General features: G+C 34.1%; 1 protein-coding gene across 2 annotated transcripts; it reads right to left on the bottom strand.

Moving 5' to 3' along the window:
* Window positions 1-4,707: 4,707 nt before the first annotated feature.
* LOC144968560 (solute carrier family 35 member F2-like) lies at window positions 4,708-16,280 on the bottom strand. Of its 2 annotated transcripts, none has more exons than XM_078907035.1 (9): window positions 16,108-16,280; window positions 14,037-14,228; window positions 13,092-13,198; window positions 12,079-12,272; window positions 11,296-11,455; window positions 9,050-9,206; window positions 8,528-8,583; window positions 7,940-8,094; window positions 4,708-4,863 (listed from the first exon to the last, which is right to left on the bottom strand). In XM_078907035.1, the coding sequence occupies exons 2-9, from the start codon at window positions 14,162-14,164 to the stop codon at window positions 4,753-4,755; spliced, it is 1,068 nt and encodes a 355-aa protein (XP_078763161.1). In that variant the 5' UTR covers window positions 14,165-14,228; window positions 16,108-16,280; the 3' UTR covers window positions 4,708-4,752. The 2 variants fall into 2 exon arrangements, with proteins under 2 accessions (XP_078763161.1, XP_078763162.1); XM_078907036.1 differs by having other exon boundaries at window positions 14,037-14,222.
* Window positions 16,281-16,308: the final 28 nt, after the last annotated feature.

Below are 16,308 nucleotides of genomic sequence, written 5' to 3'. Positions count from 1 at the left end.
CTGGCTGGGAGGGAAAAAGTCAAATAAGTTGGTTTTGGGAGATGAAATTTTTTTCCTTGTAAACCATCTCTCTGCTATGCACTGTATTATTTTTCCTTTTACATATATATGATTTGTAAACAATTGTCTTTTCTTGGCGGGGACCTGTGCTTGTGTCTGGATGAGACATTTGGTGATATCAAACTAAGTACACTGATAATGTGCTCTTGGAATCTACATCTGTTCCTTATTTGAACCAATTCCCCTTTGTCTTGATTATTCTTGGGTGCTTTAATTGTAATTCTAGAACTTTTTACTACCCATTTTCTTCCTTTTTACTGCTGATATGACCTAAATGTGTTGCAAGCGCCGTAAAACAAAACACACAATATAAGGGGCAGCAATAAGAAGATTTCTCTCTCTCAAAAAAAAAAAAAGATACAGACACAAAGCCATATGGTAAGGGCAAATGATTTAGAAGGGTAGACGAGACGGTAAAGCTGTGGGCTGATTAAGACTCATCGGCCTTAGGAGGGGGGGGGGGTCCAATATTTCCCCACCATAAGGGGAATTTCATCAACTGCTGCTCTGGCACTTCTTTATTTTATTCATTTCTTACTACCTTGTCCACTTCAGGATATTGAAAGACCCAACCCTAATGAACATTGAAAGACAACGGACAATAAAGGATAAAATAGACTTCAAGTTGCCCCAGTGACAATTTCATCAAATTTAACATAAAAGTAAAAATACAAATAGGTATTTAGTTGTAGGCTTTTAACAATCTATATATTTTATTTTTATACAATTCATTTGAGGCACTTTTCCATTTTTGGAAATCATTTAACATTTAAAGTAAGGGCTATGACTATGAACCTATCTATAATTTCTGGAGATTACACAGTGCAAAGCAATTCAAAACATTTGTTTTAAAAATAATGCATTTCTAAACCACTTTACATTCAAAATATTTTTTTTTTTAAAAAGCATTTTTTGATTTGTATAGTCTGTTTTTCTTGACTAAATATAAATTCGACTTCTTATGTGTGAAGAATTTCTAGGGGAGAACACTGTTTAAAAATATATACTGTATCGGTTTTAAATCTCGGTATAAATGAAATCTCAATTTTGTACAAATATATAAAAAGTTCCTCATGAATGAGATAAGTAAAATAAATAACAATGCGTATGAGTGAAGGTATCTATGAAAAATCAAACTACTAAAAAATAAAAACAATAAAAATAAATTAATAAAATAAAATAAAACAAAACCTTTTGCTTTATAAGTAGACTAGATATAAAATCATTAAATGGCTGGGCTTTTAAATAAATGACATAACATGGCATAGAGAAAGAATATCTGAAAATGTCATAAATGATATCAACTTGCAGAGGTATAGTTGATAAATACAAGAATTCTCTTCTGTTGCTAACTTTTTAAAGAGTTCATACTCTATTCGACAGAAGGTGTGAAAAGTAAGAAACTAAAATTCTTTAACAATGAGGTTTTCAAAATAAAAAATTCCAATTTTGAAAGGCTGGACAAGAAAGTTTGAATGCTTTTCGTACACCTCATTATTATCTGAAAACCAAATATTAGGTTGTTCATTATATTTTGGCTCTTTTGAAATTTCTGAACATTGAAAGGTAGTAACTTCACATATCATAATATAGCAAATGAAAGTTCAGGATATCAACTTTACAAGGATTTATTCATTTTAAAATCACGTCCATGTACATGCACCACCGCTTAGGTAGGTGTCACATCCCCTCAGCAAAGAAATCCAAGGACTTTACTCTGAGCCAAGAAGCCACTGCTGAACGGATTCCATCATCACCAGCATTATGATCCTTCCCCCCCCCCCCCCCCCCCCCCCCCCCCCATCAAGGTGTTCTTTAAGTCTTAGAAATAGAAAAAAAAATACTAGAAGCAAGATCGGGACCATAATGGGCTGCTTCAAAACTCAATTGTAATATGATCTTTCAAGTGCATTTTGGGTTTCTACGCTTCTGTGTGGCACTCTCTGTCATGATGGATGGTTGCGATATGAGGCCTAACCCTTTATATACGTTGTATTAATATTTTTCAGTGTCTAAACAATGATCTGAATTGATGTTGACAAGCTTTGGTGTGAATTATGCCATCAAAATCCTAGAAGACAGCATGAAAATGTTTCCAGCAGATATTGCCAGTTTGACTTCCTTGGGAGGGAGGTGAAACTAATTATTTGTACTCTTTTGATTGAATTTCATCTCTGGCTCATGGTGATGTACCCTGGTTTAATCACCTGTCATGATTTAGTCTTTTAAAAAAATCTTCACCTTCTCCTTGATACTGCCTCAAAAATTCTTTATACAAATATCTTTTCTTTTCTGTTCCATTTCTTCTGTGAGCATTTGTGGAACCAATCAGGCACTCACCTTGAAATACCTTAAGTTATTGAAGATGTGGTTTATGCTGCCCACAGAACTACCAACTGTTGGTCAAATTTCTTCCTACCAGTATGAGTTGCGCTTATTTCCTCTGATCAATTCATCAACATGACATTGATTTTCCACATTTTTTGCTCATTTCTGTCTATTGTTTTTTTTTTTCTCTTTAAACGTTTGACACCCCTTCTCACATTGCTGGGGTGACCTGTGACATCATCGTAAACTGCATAGTCATTTATGAGTATCCACAAGACATTATCCCTCAACCATTAAGAATTCAATGACTGCCCTTTCCTTTATCCGATCAGATATAACATTTGCATTCATTTTCACAATGTATGAATAAAACCAGATTTACAGTTACATTGAATATTCAAATATGTTAAGAAATATGTTAAGAAGTAGAAAGCTGTTATTTGGCAACAATGATGTCAATTGCATGCCGATTTCAACTATACCAAATTAAGTGCCATGTGCATAAATTCAGAAAAATCCAGAAAGAGGCAATATATATTGAACAACCTAATAATATACATCATACATTTAAGTGCAACAATAGTGCCCTTGATGCATTGAGAAATACACAGATAAGTCGATGTTTAAAAAATGCAATGTAAAATAACAGACTGAAATAAATGAAAAAACAATCCCAATTCAGAATATATGTGGTTTGTTTAGTAATTCACTTCTGATTCCACTAAATTATATTTTTTCTGATTAAATAGTTTACATATCATACCCTGGAAATAACATATCGTAAAAAAAAAAATTAATTAAAGGAAATGTATTATAGGACAGTGGAATGCTGAATGCCAGTTTTTTGTTCGATTTGTAAATCAACCCATAAACAACACAATGAAAATTGAAAATGTTAACTATTCATATATGTAATAAATTGACATTCAAGCACCCTTGTCTCTTTGGTTGTGAGTTGCAGAATCAAAATCTTCATCAGTGTTCAATATAGTACTGTTTTCAGTAAGTTTACAGCCTTCTTAATTCGAATATCCTATGTTTCATAGGAGTTCTTTATTTAAATCAGTGAAGCTAACGGAGCTGAGTTTATCCCAATTCTTTAATGACAGTTAATTGCAACGTGGTTTTTGCACAATCTAACAGACATTATGTCCCATTTACTACTGGTGAGGAGTCGGAAAAAAGGATTTTGTTCAGTTTGCCTAACATACTCGGAGTATGATGCTGAAGTAGACAACCATCAGTCATCATCAAATGGTGCTGGGTTTGTAGCAGAAAAAGGTAATCATGGCTCTTAAGATCTCCCTGTCCGTAGAGCATCTCAAAAAGTCAAAGTTTGCTCCATTTATCTCTTTGATTAACATGCTGAGATCAATTACAGATCCTGTCCACCTCTGCTTTATTTCCGTCAATTTTCCCCTATTCTTAATAAATGCTGCCTTTTCTGAATTTACAGCCAAGGAGGTTTCATTGTCTTTCTCTTAAAGCGCAATCACATACTTCCTTGCTAGTCACTTCAGATAAAAGAAGAAAGACTACAAGACATTTACATAGATATTATAAGTAGATGTATCTTGCATTACCCAAGTGCTAGGAAGACTGAAAGGAAAGAGGCACTCTAATAATCAAGGGAATGGTTTCTTTTACATTTCACAAACTGCACTTTGTTTGAGAAACGTTATCACAAAAATGTCGATAAAGGCTTTTCACTAATTATACATTAAATCCAGACTTCATTTCTCATGGTTCTAATCAGATTGTCTTGAGGCTGCTATACTATTAACAAATGACCCGAACTAATAATAAAAAAAACTATAGTAGACACTCAATATTTGAACAATAATCCAATCAACTTTAGTTAATTAAACTATTTTTGTCATAATTTGTATGACGACACCAAATGCCGTAATATATTAATACATTAAGTGATTCAATATGAAAGACATCATAAATATTAGGCAGAATATTTGGTCAAGAGTACTAACAAGATTTTGCAAACGTAATATAGAAAATTGATATCTTATATAATGTAAAATATTATTCAAATGAATTTAAACATGAAATATAAAGATTTAAATTATTTCACAAGAAAATCTTGCAAATATAATAAAAGGAATTATATTTCTTATTTGAAATAGAAATGGTAAAATGTAGAAATATCTCCCAAATAAAACGGTTGGATTTCATTAAAAATTTTAGGGTCTTTTTAAAAAAAAAAAAAAAAAAAAAAATAAAAATATAATAATATATATATATATATATATATATATATATATAATATTATATATATAAATATTTATAAAGAGTATTTTTTAAAAATTGAATGAATATTATGACAGCATTATGAAACATATATATTTGGGTTCACTTGGAAGAGGAAACCTCTGAGGAAGAAACTCTGTCAGTGGGACGAGTGCTGTAGATGGCAACACCAATGATGACGACCACAAATGCAATAAAATATAAAAAGTGGAACTGCAGATAGAAAAAAAAAAAAAAGATTAAAAAATATGTTTATCTGAATGTGGCAATATGAAGTGCATGAACATAGTCCAAACCATTAAATCTGTTCATTAAAAGCACCCCTCTCTCTCTCTCTTAAACACACACACACACTCCTGGTGTACCCTTTACAAAATAACCTTGCACGTGAAGAATGTCTTCAGTGTACTTAGCTTGAGATCACCTATATGTCTTATCCTGCAAAAGCACATGTCCCTACTAAGAGGAACACACTCAAATGTTTACAAATCATATATAATATGTAAACAAAAAATTATAGTGCATAACAATACAAAAAATATGCTCTCCCAAAACCTTTACTATACATTTGCTGTGACTGTTTCCCTCCCAGCTAGGGTATCCGGCCAAGGCCAAGACAAAACCAAGTAATCTCATCCACAAACATAGATAATTAGCATGCTGGAAAATAGATATAGGGATAGAGGACATAGGAAGTACCATCCTGCCCACTTTGGAAGGTCAGGAATCCCTCCCAGGTCTACGGACCTTTCGACCAAATTCTGTCACAATCTCCCCAGTTGACCGTTATCCTTCTGGTTCTCTCTCCTCTTCTCTGCCTCTCTCCTTCTCTCTCTCTCTCCTCTCTCTCTCTCTCTCTCTCTCTCTCTCTCTCCTCTCTCTCTATATATATATATATATATATATATATATATATATATATATATATATATATATCCTTAACAGACATAATTTTGCACATGCATGTCCTGAACTTCTCTTTCACACTGGCCTTTTGACCAAGTTCTGTCACTGTCTCCAAAGTCAAGTTGGCCATTTTCGGAACCCATCCTTTTCTTACTGGCCTTTAGACCAAGTACTGTCATTGTCTCCCAAGTATAGTAGGCCACCTCCTGAAGCCATCTTTTTCATGGTTATATCATGCCTCTGCTTCCCTCAACTATTCTTGTCCTGCCATAATTATCTTTTTTAATTCTTTTTTTTTTTCAAATTCCATCCCAATGCTTTTTTCAAATGCAATAAAACCCTCGTTAAACCAAAATTAGACTGTGGTTATTCAGTCTGGGGTCCACATAATAAAAACCAAATATATAAAATAAAAACAATGCAGACGAATGCAATGTTGTTTTTAAGGGTTTTACAGCGCTTGCAACACATAAGGTCATATCAGCGCCAGTAAAAAGGAAGAAAATGGGACAGTAAAAAGTTCTAGAATTATGATAAAAGCACCCAAGAAAAGGTGAGACGAAGGGGAATTGGTTCAAATAGAAAATAGATGTAGATTCCAAGAGCACACCATCAAGAGATCACCTAAAAGTCTCATCCAGACACAAGCACAGGTCTCAACTAAGAGAGATACACTCAAATGTTTACAAATCATATATAATAAGTAAACAAAACAATACAGTGCATAATAGAGAGATGATTTGCAAGGAAAAAATATAATCTCCTAAAACTCTAACTATACATTTGATTGTTTCCCTCCCAGCTAGGTATCCGGCCAGGGCCTGAACAAAACCAAGTAATCTCATTCCAAGACAAAGAAACATGGGAATAGAAGACACTGTATGTACCTCCATACCCACCATGGGAGGCCAGGAACCCCACCCAGGACGAATGCAATGAGACGCGTAACAATTTCTATTCATTCATAATTGGCCAAACAGACACGCATATATGTAACAATTAACACTTCATTCAACCAGCCCTAGTGCTGAAATAGCAACACTGTATAAAGGATGCTATGGTCTTATGGAAATATCAGTCAAGAAATAACGAATCATCATTATAGCTTGTCACTCCAACACAGAACCCACTCCACAGCAACAGGGGTCATGATCAGTGCAGCTGGGCCCATCCTGGCATTCTCTAAGGATGTGCTTCATCTTCTGCTCTGGGCATCCACATGTACTCAAGCTAGTCTCAGTCAGCCCCCACTTTTTCATGCTCCAGCTGTTCTCCCAAGTTTTGCCTGTTCTCTATTCAGTAACCCATTCATTCCCGGGGAGCTCAGTTCCATAGGGCAGTTCTCCAATGGCTCCATTTGCATGGTTGTCCCAATCCCTCCATGTGGAAAGCCTGTATGCAGCTGCATGGTCAGGGTTGATGCTTTCTTCCATCTTGAAGCTCTTTCTCGACTTCAGTCTACTTGTCGTTGGGCTGTGCTCATGGAGGGGGTGCCTTGGGTCCATTTCCCGTTTATGTTTCTAGGCCTTGGAAGTAGTGGCTCTTCGAATGCGAGGAGGGGCAATGCCTGCCAGCTAGCTGATGGAGGACTGGAACTGCAGTTGGGTTCAAGTTACCAGTAATGATCCGACAGGTGTTATGTAGCTCAGGGTCAATCTATTTGGCACAGCAGGATCTTGCCCAGTCTGGTGAGGCAAATTCGGCTGATGAATAGCAGAGGGCTAGTGCTAATGAAATCAAGTAAACTGCAAACTAGGCAGTCGAGGTAGCAAATTTTAAACATTCCTCAATCTTATGTTGATAGTCATCTTTACTCATTTTCCCCAAATAGTTTTTGTATATGCAACAACCTGCTTGGTTCAAGCTCCTGAGATATAGTGAAATATTTTTAATGCAATACAAACTATCACGATGTACCCATAATTTTTTTTTTTTCTTGGTAATGTACATATGTACTTTTCAGTACTGAGTCAGTAAAACAATAAAAGAGCCAATGAAAATTACAAACATTGGCATTTCTTTTTAGATTTATTAGTAATTATTCAAAGATACCAACCTCAAGAATCAGAAATGTGTAATTTGGAAGGAAAAATGTATAATTTGGGTGGGGAAAAAATGTGTTATTTGGGAGTGGAAGAAAAAATGTGTGATTTACAACAACAACAAAAAAAAGAAAAAGAAAGTGTAATCCGGTACAGTTCCCATTTCATGAGTAAAACTGATCACCACTCACAGTGTCGTGACAATGTATAAGTACAAGGAAAAGATTGGCTCACCAAAAATACATAATTTTTGGAAATATTTGTACTGGCACCTTTCCTGCAGAGAAAGTTTATAATTTTCATAATAGTTGGTATCTCCGATTATAAAATTCAATACATACTGAATATTTGAAGATGACCAGTCCCACAATAAGAGAGTAGAAATCAGCTGACAAGATTGAGATGTTGGTTAGGGTGGCACTTGTCTCTCCAATGACATAAGCCATGCCGGTGTAGATCAAGAACATGAAGAGTACAAAACCAAGGAGGGGCAAATCTAAAATATGATTGAGTTTTAAATTACATTAATTCTAAAATACACCGTTTCAAAGTTTGTTTTTTTTTAAAGAAAAGAATCGATGTTTACATGGATGTATAATTTGGAAGATAAAAATCCCTTAAAAAAACAAAATAAAACAAGACAAAGTAGTATTCATTCCGGTAAAATACAGTGGTCTTTGATGTAAAAAGGTTGGTGAGACTTTCAGTAAACTCTCTTTAAAATTTTAACTCTATCTCCTTAAACATGAATAACAACTGAACAAATATTTCCATTCATGTGAACACAAGAGAGTTAAAAAATATAATTCATCAGGTTAAGAGGCAGCATTAGTGAAGACTTGCAACAGAAATGATTTAACAAAAGAACGACAATAAAATTTTAATTTCAATCATGTTAATTATCTCAGAAAATCAAAAGAAGATCTTACAAACTTTATAGGATGAAAAATCCACTTTGGATATCTTGTCTGATTCCAGCAAAATTCTGAAAGAGATGATGAAGAACAATATATATATAATAAAACGAAGAGAAAGGGGAAAACTAAATTCTGAATTTCATTCAAACTTTAAGACACTATCTTGTGATTAAAGTGAATTGGTTGTGCTTACACTAAACCACTAACTGCATCACTCATAACATGCAACTTATACAAGTCCCTGCTTCATAACAACTACACCACAATTCAGATGCTTCTAAGATATTACTTGTGACAAAATTTGCAATTAGGGATTAGATTCAAATCAATGGCGATATGGGGTTGCTGATATCTCAGTTGGTAGAGTTCTCATTTCTCACGAAAAGGGAATGGGATCGATCTCGTGTGCAGTTCAGCATCCTATCCAAAGGCAGCAAGCAATTGTTATTGTCCGTTTAATGCCATAGAAACTGGAAATAACTCTTGAGTCCATGGACTACTTTATATAATGGCTATATCAAAAAGAATACTTACACTTGACAACCGGACACCATACTTCCAAACAGTCCTATCATACCAAGAAGTTCAGACTTGTTGTAGTTTTTGACAAAAAACTCTATTCCCACATTACTGACACCATACAAGGTAGCACCTGCTATCACGAGTAGATCACCTTTCACTGTGCTTGATCCTTTGGAAATCAAATTTTAAAAACAAAACAAAGCATTACATTTGCACCAAAATAATACTGTGGTTCCATTTTAAAGCACAATCCTCGAAAATCAAGCAGACAGTGCTTACAAGCAGATTAGAAGTTTTTGTTGTCTTTGTTCAAAGCTCAAAATACAGTAAAAATAACATTTTCCTTGATGTTTATAATTTATACTTAATTGTTTGAAGGCTTGAAATTGATATTGGCCCAATAAAAGTAATTTCCAATAGTTTATTTCTTCCTGATTTTTTTTTTCTAACGGTAAACAAACACTTTTTATTCTGCCACAATATGCGACAGCATTTTGTTGTAGGTGTAGGACGAGGGGTAAAGAAGCTTTAGTAATCCTGGAATAGTGAGGTGTGAACCAATTGTTAGACGTGAAATATTTTGATGGTTTCTGTAAACCCTGGTCATCAATCTTTTGTATTAAAAAAAAAAGGATGGTATTTAGTAATTTATCTATTTTGTTTTAGAAATGTTTAAATAAAATTCAGCATGCTTATAAAGGGGTAAATTCATACAGTAAAAATTATATTCGCACCCCAAGCATGTTTGTTGCCAGAGTGCTTATAAACGGAGACCACGGTAAATATAAATAAATGAATAAAACTCCCTTCATTCATCCTACGGGAAATTTTTTCTTTTGGATCTATCTCAAGAAAAGACCTTTAATAAACTGGACCTTACTCTCAGCGCAATGCTTCAAAGTGAGCAATAGCGGCTAATTTTCTTGCTCAAGGAATAAAAACAAAAAGCCGAGATTGCTGGAATCCAGGTCTTTTCTTCTTTTTCCTGAATGCCACCTCTGATGTAGTAATTAAAGATTTAACAATACTCGCTCAACAAATGTTCATATTCATTGATCCATTTTCATTATGTCACCTCTTTAAAGTGTTCATGTCCACCTGAAAATATTGTGCAATGCCTTATCCACTCTGCCATCTCACCACCAAATAATAGATATATAAATAAATGAAGTATTAAAAGGAATCTAAATTCTAACAAGACTTACATCACAATGGCCAGAATAGAGATAGATCAATGAACAGTCAGATTGCTATGAGGTTTAAATCAATAGAGAAACAGACTTTCTTAGGATTGGTTGTAAATAAAAGCCAAAAATAGAAAAGAGACGTGGAAAGAGAGAGAGAGAGAGAGAGAGAGAGAGAGAGATAGAGAGAGAGAGAGAGAGAGAGAGAGAGAGAGAGAGAGAGAGAGAGAGAGAGAGAGAAAGAGAGAGAGAGAGAGAGAAAGAAAGGTCTGGGTGATAAATGTGATCCACTCCTCAATACGGTATTATATCGGGACAAACAAAATACTGGGAGTTGACTGTGTGGTCCAAATAATTAAATTTTGCTTGCATTTACAAGCCCCATTAAGAAGATTGAACATAATTTCTAAAAATAATCACATTTTGAATATTGTAATTCTAACTCGTTTCACTTAATTTTTCTTTAAAATCTGGTTCACTCCGACATAATACAGTTTTGAGACAGTCGATCACAAATTGCAAATGCTGAAGAAAAAAAAACCCAACAAAACATGAGCTTTTATATTCACAATATATCCACTAAACAAGCTCAAAGTGTTTTACAAGGGGTCCCTAGCCAAGTGCAACACTTAACACATCGAACGAGACATGACGCTTGTTAGGCGATATTACAGTTTTTTTTTACCACAGAGACAATGCTGTTAATGGCCAAGTAGTCATTTTACACCTGAGTACAGTGAGAAAATGTGAGTAAAAGAACCTTTTTGCAAGGCCTCAAGAATGTGCCACTTAAAGCGGACTTGAACGACAAACCTTCCACTCCAAAGGTGAGTGTTATACCACAAGACCACAAAGCCCCTCTATAAATTATACTTGAAACTAGAAAAAATAAACATCACAAAGCCATAACTAAGTTATGTTGCATCAATCAGTTGACTTTAAAAAATTCATCTAATCTAGATTTTTTTCTGATGTGGTGAACTTTTTGCATGTGTTTTTGCATCACCTACGAAAGTAAAATTTAATTGCAGAAACTATGCCTAAATTAGTAAAATAAATTTACGTGCAAGTTACCATCATCATCATTCTTTCCACTGATGACATCTGCTGCGATGAGTCCTCCCAGACCAATTACGCTTATAAAAACCCCCAAGTAATGTACTGGTCTGTATTTAATGTGTAGAAAGAGTCTTGACAGCACCAAAACAGTAGCTATACTGAAACAGTCCAGCACCTGGAGGAGCACAGGAGATATATTATACTGACTTTCTGCTGATTCTTTGTGTGTATTAGTTTGTGTATGCATGCGGTTATCTAGTCAGCAATTTAATAATAATAACAATAAGACATGTTAAAATATAAATTCAAATTATTTTCCATGATAGAAAGTATTACTTCTCAAAAAGATCAACTGAATGGTAAAATTGACATGCTCGATCTATTTAATTTTAATCTATTTATCTAATTAAATACTATTTTTTAAATATACACACACAAGTTCAGACTACAGTCCAGAGGTATGGCCTATCTCAATTTATCAAATTAATATATAAAGTGTCGTTATTGGTTCTTGGTTGTATATTTTTTACATTTTTGTGCATTTGCATATATATATATATATGTATACATTATCGCCATAGATTCTCAACTTTGTGTTTATACATTTTATGCATGTCACGTATGTAAACGAATTTCCATTTTCTTTGGATGAATAAAGTATATATCATTATTATTATTATTATTATTATTATTATTATTATTATTATTATTATTATTATTATTATTATAGTTTTAGGATCTTTTAATTATTATTTGTTAATTCAACATTCATTCTTATAGCAAAACAAAGGAAACAACCTGCACACTAGTGACTGTGGTATAAGCATATGCTTTAACAATGAGAAAGTTAGCCTCGACATCAATAAGAGACAGTAGTGCATATTTCCAACCATCGTAGTATAGGATGGTCGTTATTGGTCTGGCCCCATCCTTATATGCCAAATAAGTGGTAAAGGTCAAGCAGAGGATGCAGTAAAGGAGAAAATTCTGTGCTATATGAATGAAAAAAAAAATGATTATGACTTCATTACTATTTATACAGATAAATCAATGTTGATGATATGTTGTATTAACCTATACATGCAATCACTCAGTCCTGTAAAGAATCTGTATTAAAAATAAGGGTTCAGATAATAAAACTGCAATAAAAATTAACATAAATAAAAAGTCATTAGTCTAGATGGACATCAATTAGTCAGTGACTTAAAAATTATTTATACTCATTATCCATACTTTAAGCTCAATATTGTGTATCTTGAAACATCAATTTCTATCTTCTTTTTAATATTGAGCAATATCTCAAGGTGCTTTACTAGAGGTCATAAGCTAACAGTGATGCTTAAAATGTAGGATAAGACGTGATGCCTCTGAAGTGCTGTTTCTTTAACATATGCAATGTTGTTATCGACTTGGTACTAATTTTACACATGAGGGTGGTGAGAAAATGTGAAAAAAGAGTCTTCTACAAGATACAACTTTGTGCCGTCGACAACCAGGGATCTACTTGTCCAAAGGAGAGTGTCAAACTACAAGACCACAAAGCCATTTTTTCCTTTGTTCATCTTATATAAGAAGATAGCTCAGTCTATTCTAAATCTGGCAGAATTAGTTAGCAACAAACAAGCTTTTAAACCCGACATTACTAAGCTAATGTTATGTTCATTATACATCAAAATAGACTGTGGACTGACTTCATGTTTCCATAGCTCTATATTGATGGTACGCACCTCAATAAAATGATATTTCTGCTAACCACACAAAACAGAGTAATGTCAACTTCCTTTATTCTACAGTAACTTTCTATTGCTGACCTGTGGGAATACTGACATCTTGTTCTTGTAACAATCCTGTAACCACTCCAGTACCACTCAACAATATAGACAGTCCTTGACCGAGAAGCAGGTTTTTGAGAACATCCCTGTGACAAATATATTTATTTGTGAAATGGAGACTGCAGTAAAAATAATTAAATTAATGAATACGATTCCATTTATTCAGATTCATAGAAATTTTTTCTTTAGGGCTTATCTCCAGAAAAGACTGACCAATGCATTTGCCGCATGAAGCACTGCCAAAATATAGCTTAAAGAATAAGTGAGAATAACCACGATCATGTATGAATAAAGGATAAGTTTTAGCAACCAGAGTGATATCATCAGCTAAAGCTATCATTTAAAAAATGTAAAATTTAATTAACATACACTTGTCCTATGTAGTTTGAGATATATCTCGTCTATGATAAATATAAGATAAAATTGTGTTTGAACAATTAGTGGGTTAAATTTCGAAATAAACTGATTGAAGTAAAGGAAAAAATATACAAGTAATATCTTGGCTAAATCTTTGATTATTAAAAGAAAAAAATAAAAAAAAATCAATTAATTAATGAGACACACACAAAAAAAAACCAAAGCAAAACAAAAGAAAAAGGAACCAAACAACAAAGCAACATTATAAAAAATAAAAATGGTAATATGATAAAACACCAAGACAACCGAAGAGATTAATGCACTATCTACACCTTCAAAACTTCTCAATATCACAATTTTGCGACCATATGAGCTCTAGCCCTTTGGCCTTGTGTCATGACGTAAAAGTTCAAAAGCAAAAAAAAATTATAAAAATATAATAAACAAGAGTGCCTGCTGATTGCATGAACCAGGTAAAGGCAGATATAACTAATAGAAAATACAATCTCAAAGGAGGAATCTTGAGTTTATTACAGCTATCTGTTGTATTGTTGTCATAATACTCACTTCGCTGTTAAAGATCCAAAACATGAACAGAGACTTCCTGTCAGGGATTGCCTATTTTTCTGGGAGTTATTAGAAGAAACACTTTCCTCATTGTCTAAATTTGGTCCTAAACTTTCATATGTGCTCATCTCGGTATTTAATATTCATCTCACATAGACCCGTTTTAATGTTAGCATTGCAATTAGCCTGTTTCTGGAAAAAGAACAAAGTGTCATGTACATATTACAATGAGGAGAAGAAGAAGAAGAAGAAGGAAGAGGGAAGAGGAAGGAGGAAAAGGTGGTGGTAGAGAAAGAGGAGGAGGAGGAAAGGGAAAAGAAGATAAAGAAAAAAAGGTGCAACTGAGTTGAAAAATACTTGTAAAATTCTGTAATCCACTGTCTCATTCTTAGCCCCTATATCTGCCTCAAATTTTTTTCACTTAATAATTTTAAAAGGCATTCTTTTTTCATTGACAGAAAATAGAAAATATTTTCAAAATAGAATTGAAGTCATGTGGTTTTCCATGCTATAAAATTCTATAATTTATAATGCTGAGCTGACCCTGTGGTGATAGTGAAAGTGTCTGTCACTATTCTTGTTCAATCTTTTTACTTCAAACTTTTTACAATTCATAGACGATCCTATTGGCATTGGTAAAGGAGAGATTTTGGCTAGTGAGACCAAGATTTTGGTCGACCAATATGATCCGAAATCTTTGACTCCCTAGCCTCTGCCTTTAAAAATGATAAATGGCAACATTAAAAAAACAAAACCGAAGTGGAAAATAAGCTTGATCTCTATTTCTCTGAAAGGTTTCCGTTCTCAAGATTTTTTTTTTATTTGCGAGAGTACCTGTGTGAATGGTGAATGTGTATGATTTTTTGGGGTTTTCTTTTGCCAGTGCTTGGGGGCTCTGTCATTTATTGCCAACTCTCTATTAGAGTTCTATCTTGAGTTTGTGCTATCTTGTCTTTCAACCTCTGTTCCCATCTTGAGACTTTGGCTTAGCTATTTAAGTTTACTTCTGAGCTCCCTTTGATAGTGCAGCGCGAAGTGCAAAAGTGAACGTGCCATTGAGTATTCGCGATAGCATAACTTTTTAATAAAATTCGTCTTTGTCAACAATCTGCCTAAAAAACACTAGCGACTTCGTGTCCGTAACCCATCAGCTACTGGAGGCTAGCCGACCATTCGGAGAAATAGAATTCAAGTTTATATTCTTGAGCGTTCAGAGAAATAGAGCCGGCCAAAAATAAAATTGGCTATATTTTTGGTTGCTAGAAATAATTCAGGTACAGAAAAAAAATTGGTTAATATTTAGCCTTGGAACACTTTAAACCATCTGGACACGGTCTCTGTGTAAACAAAGCAGGATGGCGATAGGGACCTCTCTCCTTTACCAGTGCTCAAATATTAAATAATACAATAATTGTAAAGTAAATAAGGCTTCATATGACAAATGATGTGAAAGATGCGCGCAACAAAATGAAAGCAATTATCTACCTCAAAATTGTTTATATAATAAACAAAATATAATTAATAGTGAAGCGGGGGAGGGGGAAAGCCTTGTAGGCAATTTTAAGTATTAATCAAGCCATTCTCATAAAACAAAAGACTCTCTCTCTCTCTCTCCCGCCATTCTGGCAACCTAATCTCCCACACACAGCAAGGTGGCGGCTGGGACTCTAGACTAGTCTAGTGCCCAAAATTATTTGATCCATCGATTTCGACCTAGTCCGCCATTTTCATTTAGAAATTCACAGTACCAAGATAATCCCGAAGCCTAATAAGCTTCCCCAGTGTGCACACTTTGATTTTGATTAACTTTTAACTGATGCCGTCAAATTCATTAATAATGATATGATAATCGGTTTCATATTAAGAAATGTGCAGTCTACATTAATTCATCCATTCTTTTGGGGAAAAGAACCGGAGTCATTAAGTTAAGTGCAGTTATTGATAATTCTAGATTCTATTAGGGTGTGGTTGTTATCAATTCAAAATTATCAAAATAACATTTAGTTAGGGAGCCTTAAACATTTAACATTAACACAATTACAAGTTGGCGATAGAGAATGTATAACCTTACCACATCAATTAGTGGATTGAGGTGCGGGAACTGCCATTGATGATGCCATAGTTTTGCCCAAGCTCGATGTTTTAAGTTTTAGCCCGAACTCCGAACGTTATGTAGGGTAACTAATGTAGGGCGATGACCGCAACTGTCAGCTGTTCGTCAAAGGCCAAGCTTGAGGATACGACGACGACTGAAGAAACTTTCGGAATAAAA

Source organism: Berghia stephanieae, chromosome 3, assembly GCF_034508935.2.
Source record: "Berghia stephanieae isolate SIO BIC M18660-M18661 chromosome 3, UCSD_Bste_1.3, whole genome shotgun sequence".
NCBI lineage: Eukaryota > Metazoa > Mollusca > Gastropoda > Nudibranchia > Aeolidiidae > Berghia > Berghia stephanieae.
Note: the sequence above shows the minus strand (reverse complement) of the source record. Positions and strands in the feature narration are given on the sequence as shown.